The 25,495-nt window shown below is 38.1% G+C and overlaps 1 protein-coding gene across 1 annotated transcript in view; it reads right to left on the bottom strand.

The window, feature by feature from the left end:
• PHEX (phosphate regulating endopeptidase X-linked) overlaps positions 1-25,495 on the bottom strand; it is a 108,319-nt gene that overhangs the window by 75,767 nt on the left and 7,057 nt on the right. The window contains exons 3-4 of the mRNA XM_081327745.1: positions 23,935-24,096; positions 2,358-2,444 (exon numbers count right to left, since the gene is read on the bottom strand). Coding sequence (XP_081183871.1) covers positions 2,358-2,444; positions 23,935-24,096 — 249 coding nt within the window. The remainder of the gene's footprint in view (positions 1-2,357; positions 2,445-23,934; positions 24,097-25,495) is intronic.

Raw genomic sequence — 25,495 nt, forward strand, 5'->3', positions numbered from 1 at the left:
AGTGAAACCAGAGATTTAGGCTAAAAATCAGCCACTTTGAATAGCTTGTCTTGGCACAGAGAGCAGAAAAATGTACACTCTTGCCATCTGTCTGTTCAGGCCTTGACTACTGCTCAGTCACTGGCAACCTTCAGAGCAAATGCAAATCATCCAAGTTTTTGACTCAGTATGATGGATGGTCAGGTGCTCCGCTAGCTGGCCAGCATGTACCAGATTATGGCACTTATGTATGGTTCTACTGGAACCCTGATTAATATTGGCCATTGCTGTACATAATAGCAGAGGGCAAGGCAGTCTATCTCTATTTCAAATTGCAGTTTTAGGTAGCACCAACAGTAACATAATCTCTGGCTGTCAGACTTCAGCCCCTCACTTTGAAATTAAGTTGCTGTTTTGCTTAGACGACTCTCAGACACAATTCAGCTATATTTGCTGACAAAAATGAAACCATGTGCAAACAGATTTATTCAGTGGTGGGATTCAAATATGTGAACAACCGGTTCTCTGTGTGGATGCCACTTCCGGAAGTCCATTCTGGGCCTGGGCAACAAAAAATTAGCTACTGGTTCTGCCAAAGTGGTGCGAACCGGCTGAATCCCACCACTGGATTTTCTATAAAGCCTATGCCTAGGTCTGTCTCCCTAGATTTAAATTCTAGGCTTTATCTTCTCATCTTTGTGTCAAAATATAGTTGGAGGGCATTGGGGCACCTTTGTTGATATAAGAATTTTCTCTAGTCTGGGAACTATTTGTTCTTTCTTCACTTAGTTTTTTCTTACACTGTCTCTCCCCCCCCTCTCTCTCTGAGTCTGAATGTAACATGTTCTTCTTCTCCTTCCTCTTTCTATTCAGTAGGTGTCTGAAAAGTATTTCCATTCCAGCTAAATGAGAATCTCTCCTATAATTTATGATTCACTACTCACAAATATGTAGGATCTAGGCTACATATTGATAATCATGGACTACCTATATGGAGATGTCTTTTTTATATATAAATATTTTCTTGAATGTAAAAATGGTAAGACCTAACCCCAAAAAATGGTTGGCAGAGCTAATGAACTATATTACCTGAAATGGAGGATTCAGTGAATTCTCTGGGGTGCTAGTATTTACTAAAGACTACAGTTGTATTTCAAGACTATTTTGGATTTGTGGAAAAGTGAGAATAAATGTCAATGAGTAGCTCCACATATCTGGGCTTCACTTTTCTGATGGCCAATCTCAGAAACTGTGACTGAGTCATTTCTTCAACGATGCTGATTTGGAATGTGTAAATCATCAGCTTGAAAAATATGGTCCTCTCCAAAAATGCAATATTTGGTTTATCGACAAGGTGTCTTATCAGACATGTTTCAAGTGGCCTGATCTCAATAATATAGACATAAACGTTTTCTTGGACATTGAATATAGTTCAGTTTCCAAAGTTTCATGTATGCAGGTGGAAGAAAAGAAAAGATGATATAAAAGAATGGTGGCATCTTTCCTTTTTGTTTCTACTGTGTCATAATTCCTCAAGTTGCTTTTGGACTACAAAAGATTAACCCACCAAAATCTAAAGATATGAACACAAATGTAACCAATGTAATCAGTGCTTCATCCCAGCACCTATCAGATCTCATGGGAAAAAATATTTTCCTACTTCTCTGTGGCAAAGCTAAAATTCCTGGTATATAATCCTTCTTCGTTTCTTTTATTTTATTTCTTCCAAAGAGTTGTTGAGGCATCATAGATGAAGTGTTAAAACTCTAAAATTTTATTTAACATCTCTCATTATTCTAATACATTATTATTTGATATTAGTTCTTCTTCCCCAGTCTTTCTATGCGAATCAGAATCCTTCAATCTTTCTTTTGTACCCCTCCAAAGTGTTAATTAAATCACTTTCTATTCCATCCTAACATAACCATGAACTTAGTATTCTTTTATAATAAACCATTTATTCAAAAACCCTGTTTCAATCTTACTGTTCAGTTCCCCTTCTGAAATTACCATACTGAGTCACCAATCGATCTGGTATTTCCTGGTGTGTTATAATACATTTGTCATTGACACCATCCAGTATAACAAATGAGCAATAAACTAGAAAAAGCGACATTAAAGGTTACATGTCCCTTAGATATACCTGTTTCATACACAAATATCAATAGTAGCCTGTGGTATTATATAGTTATTTACTGTAAGTGATATAATATTGCACAGATTGAAGTGCAATCAGAAAAAAGTGCCCATTGCACATATCTGGAATGTAAAATTCACTGCACAGGTACACTAGGACTTTCTAGATTGTTTTGTACATCTTTTTTTCCTAATAGAGTTATGCACCATATAGTTCCAGCAGTATGGAAATAGTTACTCACTCTCATTCATACATGAAGAATAAAGTATCTTGGCCTTCTGTACAGCTTCATTGTCTCGTCTTTTGCTAAGCGGTTTTTCAAGGAGAGCTGTCAAAGAATAGATTTTTTCCAAGATATTTATTATTATCAGAAAACAGATCAGAATGCCACAATGTAGATAAGATGCCTGAATTCTTGGGAATAATTGTGTAAATTAGATTGGCTGCCATGGACATTTTTGATTGAGCAACTTAGAAAATGTTAAACTACACATGATGAGAAATGTTAAGAGTTCCATTTAATGTTATACTCTGTTCTAGAATGTCATCATTGACATTAGAATAGATAGTAACACCAAAGAGACCGGCTGAAGAGCACTCTCTTACACTTGGTCCAAAATGGTAACTCTAATACAATCTTGCATTGTAGAACACTCCTATTCAGAATTCTAGTAGAGCCAGCAACAATTATATCACATCAGATGTATTTTCACCTTTTATTTTATTGGTAAAAAAAGTGATGATGTTGAGAACTTTTCGAAAAGCTTCATTCTTCTATGCTTATTCAACCCAGATTATAATTAAATATTGCTCTGTTTCTTATATTACATGATATATTGCATTTACTATATTATATGAAAGGCTGGAAAATAATTCTAATTGCATAATACTTCCTTAAAGGAAGAAATGCCAGATGTTATTTAATACAAACGTTTGAAAACAGAATGAGCATATATACAGTTATGACAAAATAAAGGATGGAGGAAATTGGCTATTATTGTTATTTTGAAACATAAATAAGGAAAGAACTTTTAAGTATTTTTCCCTTTCGTAAATGATTGAAATACCAAAGGAAGTATATCAAATTAACACTAATGCAGGGGCACTCTAGAAATGCAGGGCTTGATCTGGCAAAGTTAAAATCATGCCTGAGAGTTTTTTGCTCCATGCTTCTAAGTAAAACAACTACACACATTACACATTACATTACACATTTTGAAAGAAATGTAGAAGTCAATTATCTTGCTCCCTTTCTTTAGCTGCCACCTTAATTTCCCTGAAACCATTCTAAATATTTTGACCTAGTTATCTATAACATATTCCAGCTCAATTGACTCAAGCCAGGATTTACATAGAGCTGGAAACAAAAAATGGAAACACCAGGTGCCAAAGTCAGTATTTAACTGAGCTCCAAAGTAGTGAAATGTCATAATTTGTCTCATTAGTCATCTGTGCACTCCAATACAGGCTCAAGGGATTCATGCTCTCTTGCTTAAACTATTCAAATTATGTAAAATTTTGTAAATTCACAGAATTTACCTAATCTTGCCAGAAAGGCAAAGAGACATCTGTACTTGACTTAGAAAGAGAGTGTGTGTGAAACAGTCCATTCGATGCAGCAGTTAAGGCACCAGCTAGAAACCAGGAGACTATGAATTCTAGTCCTGCCTTAGAACTAAAAGGTGGCTGGATGATTTTGGGGCAGTCACTCTCTCAATTCCTGTCACAATAGATGGATCAACACTTGGTTGATCTGTTAAAATAAAAAGTGGAGCCAGCACTTGTGGAAAATGCTAAGGGAGAGAAGGAGAGAGAGAGAGGGGGGGGAGAGAAACACATATACACATACGCAATAAAATACTGAGTAGATTGAGTAGAATTTATGAGTTGGAAGATCTAGTATAAACTCATTTTCCAGCAGAATATTCACTGGCTGATCCTGTTCTTTTATACTTTATACTTTCTCTCACCCCTGCTTACTTCAAAGGTTTGTTGTAAGGCTATTATGGGAAAAACCATGATTCCTTGACCATGAAATAGAAGTAATCAAGAATAATCAAGCCCGTTTCCATTTTCCTTCATAATACAGTTACTTCTCAAAAGCAACCATATTTAGTATAAGAATAGATTGATGTCTTTTCCCTGAGTTACTATTTCTATACTTTAAATTTCATTTTTCTTTGAATTTAGAACTCAGATAAGGATGAATTGGATGGAGCCAGGGAAGGGAAGAGTGTGGTGCAGATAGTGTTACAAAGGTACAGTTAAATGTTTAGGATCTTTAGAATAGCCATCATCAGTTGGATCTAAGCCTAAACAGGATACACTTTATCCTAAGAGTAAATAGTAATCATATCCTGTTAAAATGAAGTATATCCTCCACTAAAAGCTAAATACTCCTACAGGATTCTTTTCCTCACAGAAAAAGAACTATTTTGAAACTAACTGTATATTTGTGGTAAAGTGTTACCTCTAATCTTACTTGCTATTTCTAGCCCCTGCCACTTTCCCAGCCTACAAACAGTCATAGTTTCACTGTAGGTTTCATACCCTTCAACTTCCTTCACAAATTAAACTTCTTTCATTTAATTTATGAAGGAAAAAAATCCTATCTATGAAAATTCAGACCTAAAATATTTTAGCTGTGTTCTTGTCATATCAAGAGTAAAAATGGTGGGGTGGGGTGATGACATTGCTGTTTCTGAGATTAAGCCAAAAATTTTCCTCTCAGATTGTGTCCCCTGAATCAATATTACTCCTCTTTCTTCTTTTCAGTAATTTTAAGTTTGTACTTTGAGGATATTTGCATTGCTTGAGCACTGTTTTCTTGATGCCATTTTTATTTGGGAGAGGAAGTTGTTTTTGGCATTAACTGTCATTCCATATGGTTACAACACATGGAAAGTTATTGACAAACCTCCATTACATCTATGAATCAATATATTTTAAGAAAATGTAGGCTAACATATATTCATAGGAATAAAATAGTCACAGAAAATGGGCAAAGAAGAAGGTGCAGAAAGCTGGGAAACATTGTTTAGTAAGATTTAAATTCTGAATATGTGATGTACATTATTTTACCTTAAAAGCTAAATGTACAACTTTGGGACAAAACACTGAATTTCAGTTTATAATTTATTCAAAAGGTGGCCAATTCACATCAAACCTTTCCGTCAGGGTTTATTGCCAGACTTTATGTAAGGTGCCCATTTTCTTCATCTTTGGCAGGTAAAATTTTAACCCCAATATCTCGATGGAGCAAAATTTCTCCAGGTTTCACTAGAAAAACCCTCAAAACATTTTTAGTATTCTAGACCTAGGAATCATTGGGCATTTTGAACAATGACCCTGTTGTTTTCTTGGATTTTTTTTTCACTCCAGGGCAAGAATAGCTATTATTGACTCCAGAATTTGCAGAAAAATTATTCAAAGTGATTATTATTACAACTTTTTTTAAAAACAACAATCCTCCCCATGAGAGCAGTTGAAATATAACATCTCTATCTCTTTGCTGTGATTGCTTAGGAAAGCAGAGAGCAGCTGAAAAATCAGTTAGCTAAAATCAGTTACTTTTCCCCAATTTTTCTTTCCTTAAATAAAATCTGTGGTGCGTAGGCAAATAATTAGCAGAACAAAGAGCTAATCTCATCATACTCTTTTCTATTAACACTTCTCTACCCTAAACATATACAAATCGTACAGGCAAGCACAAGTTATCCTTCTTTCTATTCTTATGTTTTTAGAAATATTTTCAACTATGTTAGTTAAGCAAGGCTTTAATCATTTTTTTCTATAGGCTGTGTCATGTCTCCTACTTAGCATGTTCGAGCAAATAGGTTTATCATGTTGTAAAAGTGTGTTTGTTTATAGCTGCCTACTGGTCACAAGGTCACCAGAAGTAACTGTGTGTCTCTCATTGCCTATGTGGTTGATAGATGCAAAAAGGGACAATCTACTGGTGCTGATAAACTGCACCAATAATATTAAGATTACAGTGACAAGCACATCAATACATGCAAAATGTACACACTCCACTCAAAGTTCAAATGAACAGTCCAAAGCCAATGCAATCAATGCACTTTCAAATGTATCTTAAAGGTTCAACTTCAATTAACCAAACTAACCTTGTATCATTATACTAGTAATTTGCATTTACCAGACCCAGCTTGCATTATAAATCCTTCACAAAACTGTGAGTACTTTGACTGTACTACCGGGCTTCTGCCAGGACTTCTTTCTACAAAAGCAGAACTGAATCCAGAATAGCTCCTTACTGAGACACATATTGCATATTGTCTTCTGCTTTGTCCTAGATATATCCTTTTATAGATAAATTTGAAAGCATGAAAAAAAACCAAGAATAATACTTGGAAGCTGCAAAACTTTAAATCTTCAGGAGAAGATTTAAAAATAATAGCAATTGAAATGGTCCTCCTTCTGATATCAAAACATTTTGAACATCTTTGGTAGTTTGTTTGTTTGTTTGTTTGTTTGTTTGTTTGTTTGTTTGTTTGTTTATTTATTTATTTATTTATTTATTTATTTATTTATTTATTTATTTATTTATTTGGTTTATATACCGCCCTATTCCCAAAGGACTCAGGGCGGTTTACAAGGCAAAATTTAAAAACAATCCAATATAAAATTAAAATAAATTAAATTAACTATGATAGACATCTTTGGCTAGGCAATTCAATGTTTTTCTCTCCCTCCTAAAGAATCGCTTGTCTTCAAGATGAAATCCAGGTTTCTTGATTTTGAAGGTAAAGACAATAACTCAAGGAAAATGAAATAACAGGCAGAAGTCTTTTGAAAGTAAAAACTAAGTAAATGTAACCTTTAAATTGCTTTAAAATCATAACATTAAATACTACTGACTTGTTACAAAGTGGAATACTCATTAATAAACCAATATTCAAAACAATAAGGCTTTTATCTCTACATGTGCAATGCAAGTAAAATAGATCATCATTGCCTTTAGTCGGATGCTTGGCCTATTGAAGGATCAATATGAAGGAATTCCTTTATGTAAGTTAGTGCATGGTTGACCTTGTTGTAGCTCAGAAGTTAAGGAGGATGAAGCCTGGCTAACACCAGTTGAGGAGCAGTCAGGGATTATCAGAACAATATACTAGACTGTTGAAGAGCCATCTCAGAAAAGTCAACAGCAAACTTTAGATATGATTATGAAGAAAAACAAATCTACAAAGTCACTGGAAGTCTTTCTCTGCTTAATTCTTTGCTATCTTTTTAATACTAAGCAACTTTGCATTTTATGTATCTCTCCTACATAGATCAAATGCAAGGCACATTGTGAATGCAATTTATCTAGAGTGAAATGACTTTTTACTTTGTCTGGATCAAATTCCATAAAAGATCCAATCTGTGAAAACTTTGGGCAGATTTTTCTGAATCTGAACTGTAGTTCACCAGCAGAACACTACTGCATTCATTAGGGTCCATAGTTTGGTGCCAGGATCTTAAGAGTCAAGATTTGCATCAGGAAGGAAGGAAGGAAGGAAGGAAGGAAGGAAGGAAGGAAGGAAGGAAGGAAGGAAGGAAGGAAGGAAGGAAGGAAGGAAGGAAGGAAGGAAGGAAGGAAGGAAGGAAAATTTGCCTTTTTGTTCCCTCAAGGAATAGTTAATGTAGACAATACTGTGATAAATGGACTAATAATCTGTGCCCCTTTCAAGCAGGTTCCCATGATCTTTGTTTTGTTCAGCAATGAGTTACTAAAGTAGGACCTACATTTTTTTTTAGAAAACCTCAAACTTAGAATTGTGGCTCCCCTCTCCCCCCAGGAACTCATGACTTGACAAACACAGAGACTTTAATTATAACATTGCAACAGTACACTAGTGCATTCCAAAAAGGATTATAGTCCAAACTCCAAAAACAAGGAGATGCTGAAGACAAACATCTGGAGTATTTAGGAACACAGAAAATGCTAAGTATATACTTTGCTTGCTGAAAATAAAAAATGGAACCACAAGTCTCTAAAATTAGGCTCAACATTTTTATTCTTGTGCTGGTCCCTTCTTCATAGCTCTATGGATGGAAAGGAAAGGAGGGAGGGAGGGAGGGAGGAAGGAAGGAAGGAAGGAAGGAAGGAGAAAGTGACTACTCAAAATATAAAAAAGTTCAGTCCTGCATGGATATGACAAAGACACAGCCTAGCCTAGTCTTCCCCATCTTTCCAGATGCACTGGACTCCCCTATCATCAGTCAGAATAGTTAATGGCAACACTCCTTGGTCAAGATAGGAACTGTACTCCAATCCATCTGAGAACATCAGGTTGGGAAAATCTAGAGTAGGAGTTGAATCTATTCCCTGGGACTACGGGTATCCAGATAGCCTGCCATGTTACACACTGTTTTAAAAGTAACCACTGAATTTTACAAATGCACACCAAAAAGTCTTAAACATTCTTTAAAAGGGAAAGAAGCTATTTTCTGAAGGTTGTTTCCGATTACTCAGTTTCCCAATATCATGCTTTTAGTAACCATTTAAGTTTATATTACTGTTATTTGCTAACAGTGATTTCTTTACAAGTCAGTTCCCTTTCCATGAGAATTAGAATCTTAAACACATTTTCCATTTTCATTTGTGAAATGAGATTGAAGATGAGATGACACTGTCTGTTCCCAAATGACATTTAATTACTATTATTAGGTGCCTTCAAGTGAGATTTTGATACCTGGCAACAAAGTTTTCTTGGCAAGGCTTTTGGATGTAGTTTGCCATTGCCTCCTTCTTAGGGCAGAGGAAGAGACCCATTGGTCCAAGGTCACCCAGCTGACTTTGTGCCCCAGGTGGAAATAGAATCTATGGTCTCCCAGTTTCTAGTTTGAGTTTCTAGTCTATGCCTTAACCATTATATCAGACTGGCTCCCCAACTCGTTATATATGTGTTTACATTCTCAGTTTTTTACAACTAAATATTCAAAGCAACTTTTGAAGCATAAAAAAACTGTAATGGCAATAAAGCACTTTCTCTTTCTAGATACATAAATGTAAAAATTAAACTAGTAAGAATATCCATTTCAGTTGAAACTGTGCTCTGTATTTTAATAAAAATATTAAATATTTCAAGTACTTTTAAGCTAAAATACTTTAAAAACAAAACTAAAAGTCTAAAACTAAGGTCACATATCCCTTAGATCAGGGGTGTCAAACTGCCGGCCCGCAGACCGGATGCGTCATGAAGAAATCGCACCCACCCCATTGCTGGCAAAAAATCTCCGATACGTCGTACGATGTCACGTGATATCGTGAAATTCACATGTCTGTCTTAGATTTTTGTAGGCCCACTGAATTGCTCAAATAAGTAGGGCTACATTTCTAAAACACGGTTCAATTTATTAGATCATATTATGCCTAGGCCCCAAAGCAAATGTGATAATATTTCTACTAGTTACAAGGCTAGGATTATGCATGCGCTGTATGTCTATGTGCACGTGGACAACTGCAACTGGATCACATCGATTGACCCTACTCCTTTTTTATGTATGCCCATTCCTCATAATATTTAAAAACATAACTGTGCTGAGTTAAAACTCAGGTGAATACATGAGGGAAGAAAACTGAAGCAGAAATCATAATCGCTCCTTTTGGTATTTAGAACGATGGGTTTTGGAAAGCACAAAGAGAGGGAAAACTAAGATGCATGTTTTTGCTCTTGACTAGAAGGATGGATGATCAGTATTACCTTGACCCTTCTCCAAGGGCATTTTGTAATTTTTAAGACTGAAGCATGGGACACATGAAAGGGTCCTGATATAGTTATCTTATCACTGATATACTACAAGGTTAGGCAGAGAATTTCCATTGCAGTGACATGTGTCTTTCTAAAGTACATTTTTCTAAGGAATTAAAAACTGTTTAGAGTCTATTATTCCCTTCCAATCCAGAGTCCTAGTCTATTTCTGCAAATCTACTTGGTAGTTTAACGATTAAAGCCAAAATAAGCAGCTGGGGGAATCATGCTGGTTTTTCCAGGTGTGTGTTTGTTTTTGAACTCTACAGGGTTGTGGTGTTTTTTTTTGAAAAATTCTTAGGAGAGAACTCAGTAAAACTCAAATATTTTTCTGACATATTTTACAGATATTTCATTTCCTTGCTGCCATCAAAGTATTTCCCTTATTCATTCCTATAATAAAAAAACTATTTTGTCATGAAATAACCACCATTGTCTATAGTGAGACCATAGAGCAATCAAAGAAGTTTTTTGTTATTTTTCTTAATCTGAACTCATCAGTTATATTGTAGTTATTGTAATGCCCTGTCACAATAGCTAATGGCTTATTGACAAGCTAGACTAATAAAGAATTTATGAAAGGACCACATGTTTCTTATTATAGCCCCAATAGCTTCAGGAAAATAAGGGATGTGCCCCAGTGCCAGCCATACAATAATGTAGAAATTTGTCCACATTCTAAATGCTGCACAAGCAGTAATATTATATTACAGTATAATCAGTGCATTTATTACTACTGCTATGCTAAATATTCCTTAGATGGGAATTATTTTTGCTAAAAATAAGGCAAGCCCTTCTTTCTGTTTGCATTGGGTGCATGATCTCATTTATACCTTCTGAAGCAGCTGTTATTTCTCCCTCTATCACATTAAATGCAACAACATATTTAAGGTAACATGTATTTTGGCCTTGACTTCAAATGTTGCTGAATTACAATTCTGAGCATTCTGTGCATTGACTCTGCACAGTTCAACAGACATAAAAAGCTTGTGATCTTCCATTTCAGTTAATTGGAGCTGCAAGATCTAAATCAGGAAGCTTTATTTACACTCTGTGTAAGCTTTGCTTCCTGGTATCTTACATTTTATTCTTTTCAACGGTAATTATGATAACCAGAAAAATTATGGAATACAGAGATCACCCTGAATGTAATTTATATACTTTGGTACACACTTTGTAGATTTTGGAATTCAAGGAAAAGACAATGAGTCATTTTGATGGAAAATGAAGTTCAAGCACAAGTCAGTTAAATACTATATTTCACAATGCTTGCAACCCCAAAGCTAAATAAAACTGTTCACCTGATCCAACAGCATAAACTCCCAAAACTCAGAGGTGGTGTCTCTCTCTCCTGACCAAAAGAGGTCTGAGGAAATCCTGTGGCTCACATCATGAAGAGCCATGAAAACCTCACTGAGGGAACAAATCATCTCTTTTCCTCATTCCTGGTTTCCCACATAGCCTTTATGAGGACAGCTCATCTAGCTAACCTACACAGTTTCTGACTTTTCTACCATTTAATTTGATACATTTGGTTAAAAATGAATTAATACATAAGTATTAAGAAAATTCAAGGGTTGTGAAAAAAAGATAGCTCTCATGTATCCAGCTTACAGGAGAGCCAATGTGGCTCCTAAGTACAGTACATTTATGACATATTAAATCATCAGTTAACATAATCCATTATCCATTCAGTAATCATTAAATCTTATATATCTGACTTTTAAAAGCCACAGCTACATTTGAAAATACATTAGCATGAAATTTATGTTTTAAATACATTCATGATGTTCTCACACGTTACCGTGCTATTATTTGGAACTATTTTGCACGTAGCATGCTTCTTAAAACTGACACATTTAAAAGATTTTAATCAACAATTCAGAATGAAATAGTTATATAGTTATATGATAACATTTAATAGTTATATCAACGTACAATATATGGGGCTCAAAACTGGAATAAAGTGTTCTCATTATCACTAGAATGGAAGGTGCAAAGGGATGGCTTTTAGGAAGTGCTTGATATTGCACAGGCAATATTGTTCACTTCATTGGTGTGGGATAGTGATAGGAGTCACATCTTTTTCAGGCTCTTGGGGTGGTTTCTTTGTTCTCTCCTATTAATTCTAGATTCTTCTTATTCTGCACTGCTGCAAAGCTTCCATAGCCCCAAGTCCTCATTTCCCTGAGGGTTCTAAGAGGCATAGGGACACAGCAGCAATCAGGCCTTTTAAAAATCAACTAAAAAGCAACTATGGAGTAGCAACAGTGGGGCCACAATGCTGATTTGCAGCCAGTTTTTGCACCTCTCATTGGACAGGGAGGGGAGAATTTGTCAGCTTTAGCAATTTGTTCAAAATGATTAATGATGTTTTCTAGCATCATTTAAGGGATGCGGTAGCTCAGTGGGTTAGGACACTGAGCTTGTCGATCAGAAGGTCGGCAGTTTGGCGGGTCGAATCCCGAGTGCCGTGTAACAGAGTGAGCGCCTGTTACTCGTCCCAGCTTCTGCCCACCTAGCAGTTCGAAAGCACGTAAAAATGCAAGTAGAAAAATAGGGACCACTATGGTGGGAAGGTAACAGCGTTCCATGTGCCTTTGGTGTCTAGTCATGCCGGCCACATGACTACGGAGACGTCTTCGGACAAGTGCTGGCTCTTCGGCTTTGAAATGGAGATGAGCACCGGCCCCTACAGTCGGAAACGACTAGCACGCATGTGCGGGGGAACCTTTACCTTTACCTTTTTTTAGCATCATTTAACCATTGTGCTGATATAGTAGTATCATTAACAATAACTGGATGATGCTATAGGCCTTAGCAACTGAAAATCTGTCTGCGGTTAATTACGGCCATTCCAAGATTGCTTCTAAGGATGAGGGAAGTGTTACAGTTGCTTTTGGTATGGAACATCTCATAGATTTCCAATTAAGAATTAAGAATTTTCTCTCTAATCTAGGTCTGGCTAAATAATTCTAATAGTTTTTGAAGATTATTGCATCAGTCAAAACCAACCTATTATCTATTATGTTTTCCAATGCCACTGAAAGGTTGAAATCTAAGTTAGGAAAATGAGCAGGAATTGTGATGACAAAAAAGAAACTATCACTCTCAATCTCTCTCTTTCAAAAGACAGCAGATACTAAGATAACTTCTTCATTCCACGTGTTATTAAGAACTCACTAACCCTACAACAATTTCAGCCATGACAGTTCAGGAGAACAGAATTTTGTAGAAATATAAAAGCTTTTTGGATTAAAATTTGGTGGAACATTCAAAAGATTTTTAAGAGAAAGATAAAGTTTTCTCCACAATTGTTTTTATTGGGTATTGTTGTAGATTGTGATACTAAAGAAATTAATTTGATGTTGAACTTGATAACAGCAGCACGGTTACTGGTGGGACAATATTGGAAGAAGGATAGTTTGCCTACTATAGAAGAATGGGTACTTAAGGTATCGAATCTTGCAGAAATGTCTAAGATTTCTGCTTATTTGAAGGATCACTCGCAAGAAAGATATATTTCAGTTTGGAGGAGATGGATAGATTATATTCAGAATAAATATGGGACTAAAAAGTTCTGTTTAGTTCTGATAGACGAGGACTCAGAGTGATTTAACAATGAACGAGTTTATTGAATACACAAAGTCAACTGACTAACTGTCAAATGTTGCAACCTTTTATATGAGAAGAGTGTGAACTGTAACCAATCAATGGAGTCTCTTTTCCCGCTCCTAGGTTATTGCAACCAATGAATGCACCTTAATTTCCCGCTCTAAACCCTGCTATGCTGCAATCTGTTTGCAATCTGTTAAGTACCTTGTTAATAACTATTTACATACACAACACCCCTTACCCCCCAGTTGATGTTGTTACTTTACAAAATCCTTTAAATATTTTGGTGGCCTATGTATTCTAGAAGGGTATCTATTATTCTGGCTGCTAGGGACCTCTCTTCCTGATTGATTGCTTGGCTGCATGTTACTATTGGACCTGGGCTCTGGGTTGCTAGGCTCTGATGTTTCTCTGCTGCTGTTTTGTGTATTAGTTTGTGTTTGAAAATCAGTGGTCACTGGCCTACTTCGCAGGGGTACCTCCCAGTCAATTTGACTAAATTGATGTTGTTGTTGTTGGGAACCAGGGGATGAGATGTTTTGCCGTTCCTCTACCACACTTTCTAGCATGTTGTTATCCCTGAATCTGGATGTACTGTTTTCCCCCAATATACTTTGGTCCCCCTCTACTGGCAAGCATCCACTGGATCTCTTCCTCAGCTGATCTATGTGTCTTTTACAGATCCTATTCCCTTCCCCCTCAATAGTGTACGAAAGGGGACCTAAAATTTCAGTCACCACCCCGGGAATCCATTTATCCCCTTGGCCGTAATTCCTGGCCCAGATCAAATCCCCCACTTTAAATGTTCTGTTAGGAATGTCCAATTCAGTGTTTGATTGAAGTCTGTCAGGGTGTAATCTGTCCAATTTGGTAGTCAGTTTCCTGCCCCACCTCATTTCAGCTGGACTTTTCCCTGTAGCAGAACATGGGGTCGTGTGTTGGGCCAACAAGAACTCGGCCAGTCTCTGATGCCAGTCGCCCCGAATGATTCTTTTTAAAGCGTCCTTCGTGGTCCGCACGTTCCGTTCAGCCAAGCCGTTGGTGGATGGGTGGAAGGGTGCTGATGTCTTATGCTTAATCGAGTTGGCCTTGAGGAAATCCTGAAATTCAATAGATGTGAATTGTGGCCCATTATCAGACACAATTAAATCCGGCAACCCATGAGTGGCAAAGAGGCCCCTTAATGCCTGTATTGTTCTTGCTGAAGTTACTGAACTGACTGGTACTACCTCTAGCCATCTAGAGAAGCTGTCAACCACTACTAGAAATGTTAACCCTTGGAAAGGTCCAGCAAAATCAATATGAATCCTGGACCAAGGATTCCTAGCTAACTCCCACTTATGCGTACGGATGTGCTGTTGTTCAGGCCTAGAACGTTGGCACAAATGGCAATTGGCAACACATTCCTCGATGTCGTTGTCCAGTCCTGGCCACCACAAGTGACTCCTAGCCAACGCCTTCATCCGTACTATTCCAGGGTGTCCTTCATGTAATTCTAGTAAAATAGCTGATTTGTGAATTCCTGGAATAACCACACGATTTCCCCAGAGTAAGCATCCCAAATGAACTGATAATTCATCCTTCCTTCTAAAATAGGGCCTGTATTTTTCGTCCGGGTTGGCATTTGGCCACCCGCTCATGACCCAGGCCAATACTCTCTTTAAGGTGTGGTCCTTATTTGTTGCCTCAGCTATGTCTTTAGCAGTTAGGGGTAAATCAGGAATATCCTGTAGGGACATTATTTGTCCCACAGGTGCAGGATCCTCCTCTGTTATGCTAAGGGGCAATCTGCTGAGGGCGTCAGCGTGTCCCATGTCTTTGCCCGGTCTGTATTGGAGGGAAAATGAGTATGCTGAGAGGAAAATGGACCACCTCAGCATTCTGGGCGACATAATTTGGGGAGTCTGTTTATCCGTGGTAAACAGTCCCAACAGGGGTTTGTGGTCAGTCAGTATGGTAAAGTTCCTACCATAAAGGTAGTCATGGAACTTTTTTACTCCTGCCACTATTGCTAATGCCTCCCTGTCAATCTGAGCATAATTCCGCTCTGCCTTGGTTAGTGTCCGGGAATAATATGCAATGGGTCTTTGTATTCCTTGGTTGTCTAAGTGGCTGATCACAGCCCCTACACCATTATCTGGCATCGCACGCCAGATAAATTGGTTTGTTTTCTATAAAGTGGGTTACAGTTGATTTACTGGAAAGGATGTCTTTTAACGTTTGGAAACTCACTTTGTGTTTGTTCAGCCATTGCCAGGGAGTCTTCTTATCTAAGAGTCTGTGGAGGGGTTCTGCAATGGCAGCCTTGTGTGGCACAAACGTGTGGTAAAAATTTACCAAGCCAAGGAAGGCCTGTAGTTCCGCCTTGTTCCTTGGTTTAGGGGCCCATTTTATTGCTTTAATTTTGTCAGGGGTAGGGTGGATTCCATTTTTGTCAATCCTGAACCCCAAAAAATCAGTGGATTTAACCCCTATACTACATTTTTCCTTTTTTAGTTTCAATCCAGCCCTCCTAAATCTGCCCAGTACCTGTTCCAGCCGCTCTACTAACATTTCTTCATCTTTTCCAGCTATCAGGACATCATCAAAGTAAGGGCATACACCAGGTATGCCCTTTAAGGTCCTCTCCATCACTTCTTGGAAGATGCCTGGAGCAGCTGCAATACCAAATTGCAGCCTGTGGACCCGGAACGCCCCCTTGTGGGTAACTATCGTCTGTGCTTCTGCAGCTTCTTCAGAAACAGTCAACTGTAAGTACGCATGCCCCAAGTCTAACTTGGCAAACATGGCGCCGTCCTGGATCGTCGCGAGGACCTGCTTCACCGTCGGGACCGGGTAAGCATGCTTTTTCATTCCAATGTTCAGGGTGGCTTTGTAGTCAGCGCAGATTCTCACATCCCCATTGGGTTTTAGGGGTGTGACAATCGGCGTTTCCCACAAACCACCCTCAACAGGTTCTAATACCCCTTGGCCTACAAGCCGGTCGAGCTCGGCCTCGATTTTTCCCTTTAAGGCGAAAGGTACCCTTCGGGCCTTAAGCCTGATTGGTTTTACTGAGGGGTCTAGGTTAAATTTAATTGGGGGCCCTTTGTACTTCCCCAAAGATCCATCGAATACGTCTGCAAATTCATTGCAGACTGATTTGAGGGTCTTCTTCCTAATGACTGAATTTATCCCCCCAATCCAAATGCCCAGGGCAGGGAACCAATTAAGTCCAATTAAACTAGTCCTATGTCCCTCCGTAACAATTAATTCTAAGACCCCCTTAAATCCCTTAAATTTAACGTTAAGGCTGGTCTTCCCTTTTATTTTTATGGGGCTTTTTTGGAAGTCAGTTAATTGAATATTTGTTGAACTAAGTGGAATTCTTCTTCCACTTATTTGTTCAATCCTCTCAAGGGTTTCAGTGGAAATTATTGACACTGAAGCCCCTGAGTCAATTTCCATTCTGCAAGGGACCCCTTGCAGCTGGACTGTAATTTTTAATTTTCCTATTGGAAAATTGTGGCCTTTCCCCTGTCTCCTCCGGTTGACTCGCGCCACCTCCCCTAGATTTTGAACTTTAACCCGGGGTTTAGGGGTCTCCTTGCCACTGAAATTAGGGGTTACCTTACCCTCGGGCCACACATCGACTTCGTGAAGGCGGTTGTCGCGAGCACGGCTCCTACAGATGGCCTGGATGTGGCCGGTCTTGCCACATGCCCTGCACTTTGCGGTTCGGAATCGGCAAGAGGCGCGGGGATGGTTGCCTCCGCAGCTGCCGCACCGGTTCTGGATGTCGATGTCTCGCGGTTTGGTTGCGGTGTCCCTCCATGGTCGTTGTGCCCCCGTCGCTTGTCTTTGCGGAATTGTAGTTTGTTGACGGTGGGCAGGTTCAGGCCCTTCACTTCTGGGTTGTCTTGGCGCCATTTTTCCGAATCGCCTGGAGACTTCAGCGATCTCTTCCTCCCACTGCTGGTCCACCTCCCCGCAGTCCACATAACCCTCTTGATTGATCTCGGACGTTGCAGCCATGCTGCTGCGGGGGGGGGTCGCGATACCCGGTTGACTCGTAAGTTAAAAGTTCGTCAATCACCTCCTGTAAATCGCCGGTGGGTTTGGCGATTATTCTGTTTTGTAGCTGCTCATCACGTAAGCCCAGTACTACTCGGTCCCGAATTCTAATTTCTAAATTATCGTATTTACATCGTACTGCGGCTTCCCTGACGGCAGCGACAAACTTTTGTATGGACTCTCCCGGTCTCTGGTTCCTCTTCTCAAAGATGCGCCGCCAGAAGAGCTCGGATCTCCTGGGAGTAAAGTGGACCTTAAGTTTGGCTAGGAGGTCAGCATAGGGCACGCTTGAGACCGGTTGCGGTTGACACAGTCCGACAGCGATTCGGTAAACCGGTGTGCCGCAAATCGTTAGTAAAGCTGCCGCTTTTTTACGGTCGTCTGTGATTCGTTTTCGAATTTGCCGCCTTTGCGCAACAATTCGCCGATTCTCTGGTCTTCTGTCTATCCCACCTTCATCGCCAATTGTTTAGTTCTGATAGACGAGGACTCAGAGTGATTTAACAATGAACGAGTTTATTGAATACACAAAGTCAACTGACTAACTGTCAAATGTTGCAACCTTTTATATGAGAAGAGTGTGAACTGTAACCAATCAATGGAGTCTCTTTTCCCGCTCCTAGGTTATTGCAACCAATGAATGCACCTTAATTTCCCGCTCTAAACCCTGCTATGCTGCAATCTGTTTGCAATCTGTTAAGTACCTTGTTAATAACTATTTACATACACAACAAGTTCCATTTAGCTTATGAGTAGATTTTAGATTGTTACTAATTTTAGTATTAGTATTGATTATATTTTTGTTTAAGTTATTATTATTACCGGTATGTTTTTAATAATTTGATTGTATCTATGTTAAAGGGGAGTTAAAGCACATTATGAATTTGGTTAATTTTATAATGGATAATATTAGTTAAAATATGATTATTATATTTATAACCCTGTATTCAGCTCTGGGAAGTGGGGGGGGAGGGGGTGGTTTGGGGCGGGTGGGTTTTGGGGATATGTATTGTAAAAAAAATTGTAAAACACTTTAATAAAAAAAAAGGAGAACAGAATTTAGGAAGCAGGACTAACAGTTTGGCCCTGTTGATGAGATTGTAAAAAAAAAGGGGGGTGATAATAAAAAGTGCACTTGCCTTCAAATTGCAATCACCTTCCCTTCGTCCAGTGTGCTCCCACAGAGAGGGCCTCCTTAGGGTGCCGACGGTCAAAGAGTGTCGACTGGCGGCCCCCAGGGGGAGGGTGTTCTCTGTGGGCGCGCCAGACCTTTGGAACCGTTTACCGGTGGAGCTCCTTCCAACGTGACCTAAAAACATATTTATTTGAACAAGCCGGCCTGGTCTGATGGGTTTAGGGGTATTTTAACGCTTTGTATTAATTTATTGAATTGGGCTGTTGTATTTAATATTTCTTTTAATTTTTATATATTGTATTTTATTGTATTGCCCTGTACACCACCCTGAGTCCTTCGGGAGAAGGGCGGTATAAAAATTAAATTAAATAAATAAATAAATAAAAGTCCATCTACATATTATGCTAAACACATAGTGTGGTTAAAGGTTATTCTAAAATAAACAGGCGATCCATACTGGTTACAGAAAGCAAGGGTTAATGGTTTATGGTAAAAAAAAAAGCCAAGGAAATGAATAGGATCCACAAATATAAAGAGTGCTGAGGAATGGGAACAAGATATCTATGACCTCATGCAAAGCTGAAATATAGACTTGAATTTGGGTATCCAAACTAACTAAAATATGTGAAACAAAGCGAGGAAAAAACTTTGAGTAGAGTCCTATTAGAAACAAAATGCTTAACAATTGGTGTATAGTATAAGCAAAACTTTTAAAGACAGAACTTTATTTCAGTCATTGACCAATTAAAGTACAATCAATAAAATGAACAACCCAAAAATTATCCCCTAACAGCAAAAACTATCAGCAACCATTTGTGGGCAAAGCTTACACATAATGAAGCAAAATTTTGCTACTTTCAGAGAAATAAATTTATTTTTACTATTTAATGGACAGTGCAGATAAACACAATTAGAGTGCCCCAGAAGTTTAAATAAAAGAGGTGTCATCAACTTGCGGCAAATATCCATATAAAACTGGAAATAAAAAAGAATGTGGGCTGTGGTTTCTATGATACCCAAGTCACCCATATTCCCAACTGAGACTATGATCTTAAATCCGGGGCTAATTATTATCCAGATGTTTATCTAAGGTGGGATCCAAATCTCAATATTTAATTTTCATTTTGGGGAAGAGACTGTTCAATGTTTATGCAATATCACAGTGTGTAAGAAGCACAAATCAAAATATATTACAAGTCAAATATAAACATTGCTCTAACAGTTGTTCACAGTGTAATCCTACACATACTTATACAAAAAATGTCTAGTCGTGGGCTCTTTTTCAAATAGGTTTTGACTGGATTGCAGCCTCAATTAACCCAAGTAAGGCTAGGGCTGTCAGCTCAATTAAAGTATTTTATTAGTCTCAACCAAGACCTTTATATGTCGAAATCTTGGCATCTCTCTCTATTTTGTATTGCTTAAGATTACTTGGTTTACATGCCTTCAATTTTTTTAAAATTCTAATGCAATACCTTGTAAACAATGAAATTCAACAGTTTACTGGCAAATTATATCATCAATTGTGGTGCTTATTTTTAATGCATGAGGGATTTGACATTAAAACACTTCAGGAAAATAAAGTCCTCTGCTGGATTCTGCACTATTACATGGCAGTTGCTTTCTATCTACTGTCTTTCAACAAGGCTGAAAGCTAACTGTTAGAGAGTAGAAATCTAATGCATCTGGAAGATGCTATGGAGGAAGAATATTCCAGTATAAGCTTCCACCAAAAGCAGTTGTTTTAGAATCTAATTACTGTTCAATACATGTCTAGCATTATTCCTGAAAGCATAGCATCCAGTCAAAAATGTTAGGCTGGTAACTATAACCATGCTATCAAAGCACGATCCTCTCTTGCTTACATGAACATAAAAAGGGACTGGATTCAACTGTGAAATTGCAGCTATCCTCTTTACATTTTTGAGCAACATTGTGGATGTCCTTGCCTGAAAGCCAAGTTCAAAAGTAAATTACTTGAACTTTTTAGTTTTTAAATTTATGAAAATGGATGCATGTTATCCCTAACATGAGATTTATGAACTTCACAAATCTCTGATTCTACATTTGAATAATATACAGATGCTAGAATTATCAGGTCAAACACATCTGGTTTAACAATCAAAATATACTGCTGTGCAATAATTTCTTGCTATATCTTTATAATATTTGAGGAACAAAACATCTTGAACATTACAATGGGTTACATAGAAATAAGTCCTGTTGATGTCAACAGAATTATCTTCCATATAAACAGATCTCTAACACTTTCTATGTGAAACATAACCATCAGAAAAATATAAATCATTTTTTGAAAATATTGATATTGGAAGATATGCATAAGAGTACCAGCATATGGTATTTTGCTCTGTAATTAGAGTAAATGGTTGATGTTGCTTAAAAATAAGACTTGTATTTTTCTGTGTATATAACAACTCACTGAGGGTTTTTTTAATAAAATCCAACATAAAGAGAAAACTTTCAGATTAAAATATCTCACTTCCTACACATTTCCGCCCCAAACTATATTTTTCTTCTAGGCATGAATAACATTTCCCAAGACCTGTCCTTTAGTGGTAGGTAATTTTAGAGGAACCACATGCAACTCAGCCAAAATGTCAGGCTTCATCTGCCTCTCAAATTTAAGAAAACATAAGTATGCAGAATGTAATCCTTAAAATAATTTTCTGATACTTATATATTTATTATATTTTAATCTGCCCAATATTTTTTGATTGGATAAAATGAAAATCTAGGGTTTTTTTTAAAAAAAGCAGCAAAATAAAGTTTATAGAATTTACCAATTTTAAAATGCCTAAACATTGCTATTTCCCAGAGATATAATTAAATTTATGTCACTTTAAAATCTGTGACATAAACCCTAAAATGCCATGTATAACAAGAATGAAACTGTACTACTATCTCAGTTAATATTAATTATTCACTAAGAATATGGATCCTCTTTCTAGGACATTTGCCATCAGAAGATTACATTCTTCAGTTCCTCTAATACATATATAGCTGTAGTGGATTTTCCTAAGCTTTCCTTTCCCTTCTCTTTCCCTTTCCCTTTCCACATGTGGTGCCTTCCGTAATGTCTACCTTGCCAAGTCTTGGCTATGATGACTGGAAATTACAAGAGACATACTCCAGCATCTCTAGAGTATACCAGATTGGAGAAGTCTAATAGATACAGTCAGAAAATCCTTGGATTGTTGGAATAACTTTTCAACTAAATCTACATCTAGACTGCTGGAATACAGAATATGTTTTCCATCTGATATTGTCACAGAATCTGTGGCCATTCTCCAGGCCTGCTTAACTTCAAAATCCAACTAATTGCCATCCACAAATTTAAGCAACTCACATTAAATATCAATCACTGTTCCATCTCTCCAATATTTTATTCTATTGTACACTTCATCTGAATTCCATTGTTTGAAATAGTGAGCTTCATAACCTTAGAGTATATTCAGCTTTCACCACATGGCTTATGTTTTCACACTAAAGATCCTGCCTGTTTTCACAAATGGCTCTGCTACTTCTATGATCCTTACCACAAAATGGTAATGCCATTTTGATTTAGTTTTGGTTTATATCCTTTCTTTCTATGTGCAGGTGTGTGCAAGGCAACTGAAAATAACTAAAATACAAAGTACAAAATGAAAAGCTTAAAAGCTTAATTAAAGTATACATAAAACTTAAATCTGACATTAACATCCTGTTGAAATATACATGAGTGAACCATCTTGTAGGGTAGAGAGAATAGAGCTAATGGTGTCTGGCTAACAATGCAAAAGAAGGTCCTGTTCTGCTGCCTCATTATGATAGAGGAGGGTGTTCCTGGGAGGTTGAGTAAAAAAAACCCAGAGAGCATATGCCAAAACCATATATTTCCAGGAGAGGTGCTGAAGTTCATCCCAGCTGTTTGACTAAAACAAACAGGCAGTAGTAATGTAGAGAAGGGCTGGAGGGTACTGATCACTTTAGTGATAATGGCAAAGGCAACATTTTATGTTGGATGAGAGAAGGCAAGTAAAACATTCCTGCATTATAACAACAGCAACAGTGATGATGATGTCAGCCCTTCAAGATAAATAAGAAAACCAATGCCATATCTGTAGGTCAAGGGTGTCAAACGTGACGTGTTGTGACATATCACAACTTTTTTTGCATCTCCGGAGCTGGGGTGGGCATGGTCTCTGCATGATGCAACCGGCCGGTGGGCTGGCAGCTTAACACCTCTGCTGTAGGTCAACACTACTGTTCTTGTAAAGCTATAGTAACAGACTTTCAGTCTGAAATATACCTTTGCTCCCTCCCTTTATCTTTGTGCGAACTAGGGAAGGTCTTGTGTAAGATGTTTACTCATTTTATATTCTTGTCCTGCGCTCAGGCTTATTTATCTGTTGCCTTAGTAGCAGCTTTTTCCTGTCCCTCAAGGCCATTCCTTGGCCTTCTACAACTAATAATTTATTAAAGGAGCCATCTAATTCTTAATGAATCTAGGCAGTTGTTACCAGGAAAAGCACATGGATAAAAAATATAAAATGATTTATGATTCAATAGTAAAGGAACAAGCAGTCAAGAAATAACCTGCTGATTAGTACTTGGTAGAACAGCCATGAAAGTCTTGGAAATGATATTCAGATGCCATAATGAACAGAATAGCATAAACAATTATATTCCCTGTGACACACTATTGAAGCAAAAGTTGGATTTTCAAAAAGCAGGATAGGAAGTGTATTGATGCTTTTGAATTTTGATGTTGGAGAAATCTCCTAAGATTACCATAGGTAGCCAAGAAAACAATAGGTAACCAAAGAACACAATTCAGAGTTTATTTCAGAATAGAAATGACCAGGCACAGATTTTCCTACTCTGAACACATTATGAGAAGATCCAACTCTGTAAAGAAAGCTTTGATGTTGAGAAAAGTAGAGGGAAGGGGAAAAGGGGAGTGACCAACAGCAAGGCAAACAGATTCAGTTACAGTGGTAGTGGGTGCACCATTGGAAGACCTGAAGGACCAGGTGAGGGATAGATGGTCATGGAGAAAATTTGTGTGATTGCTAACAGTATTGCCTTAAGTAATAGCCACTAAGGGACACTTAGAGTTGGGTGTCATACAAGTTCAATAAATTATGTCACCAGCAACTATCCAATACACGATTGTGTTGGTTTTAGTAAAGCAGAAACAAATGATGATAACAACAAAAAGCTATATGAAGCAAGTCAGTTAGCTAGGATCCACTTACCTTTCAATTTTAGATCTACGTTATGTCTCAGCCAAGGATAGATTCCATAATTTGAATAATCTTCTGGTATTGGATTATCTTGTAACCATCCTTCACAGGCAAATCGGAAAAAGTTATCACAGGGATCCACAGATGTATTTAGCTTGCTTTTGATGGAGGCAGCTGGAAAAAGTTATATAATTTCATGGATCATCAGTTGATAATATTAATTGCTATACAAGGCATGCAAATCACTTCCAGATTTATGATTATTATTTTCTGGCTTTATTTATTCCCTTTACTTCCACATAATTAATTTCACCATTTAACTTATCCCATCTGACTTTGTTCAGGTAGGCTACGATTTCAAAAGGATATGAAAATGAAAGGAAAGAAATCTTTCTTAAGTATTGGCCCATCTCACTCTTTTCCTTGATTTTCAAGTTATGGATTTTGGGCTATACACTAACATTTTGGCTTTCATTTTTCTGGCTATATCTGGATTTTTTCAGTCTGTCACTGCAAGTGACCATGCTAAAATCTGGGGGAATCTTTTGGTTGCCACTTCTAGATTATCTCTCTTCTCTTCATCTTCCTTTAGCTTCTGGTTATTGTAGTGGAGCCTTTGATGCTATCAGCACCACCACCTGTCAATTAGATCCTTGTCCCTCCTGGATGGTGAAAGCCTCCAGGATGGTGAGTAGTGGCCAGGTCCCGGCAGTGATTATTATGTTACTGGAGGAGGGAACATTTCAGGATGCTTTTAAGGAAGCCCTGGTTTGCCCTCTCCTTTAAAAAGACCATCACTGGATCCCACCTGCCTGGACAATTTTTGTCCAGTTTCCAACCTTCCATTTTTAAGAAAGGTTGTGGAAAAGGTGATTGCCTGGCAGCTGCAGAGAGTCCTGGATGAAACAGATTATATGAACCCCTTTCAGTCAGTATTCAGGTGCAGTTATGGGATGGAAACTGCATTGGTCATGCTTGTCGATGATCTCTGGCAAGAGTGAGAGGGGAATCGTGCAACCATCCTTGCTCTCCTTGACCACTTGGTGGCTTTTGATACCATTGACCATGGTACCCTTTTGAGATGGCTGCAGGAACTGTGGATGGTCAGTACAGTTCTCCATCGGTTTGGCTCCTTTCTCTATGGCTAGTCCCAATCTGTACTGATGTGAGAGGTCCAGCCCTCAGCCACTATTTTGTGTACTCTCTCCACTCCTTTTCAACATCTATATGAAACTGTGGAGTGAGATTGTCCATCACCAGGGGTTGAGGTATCTCCAGTACGCCGATGATACCCAACTCTATATCTCCACTCTTGGCAATCTAAGTGATGCTGTATCCACCCTCTGGCGGTGCCTGGAGGCTTGGGGGCCTGGATAGGGGAGAGCAGGCTTTGACTGAACCCTGGCAAGACTGAATAGCTTTTGGTACATGGGGATCCGGGATCCGGGACTTTGTCATCCTTGATTCTGGATGGGTGGCACTGCCCCAGACAGTTTCAATTCACAACTTGGGGGTTCTCCTGCACTTGTGACTCCTTCTTGAGGAACAGGTGGCAGTTGTGACGGCGAGACTT

This window comes from Vipera berus (genome assembly GCF_964194415.1).
Source record: "Vipera berus genome assembly, chromosome: 4".
Lineage (NCBI taxonomy): Eukaryota > Metazoa > Chordata > Lepidosauria > Squamata > Viperidae > Vipera > Vipera berus.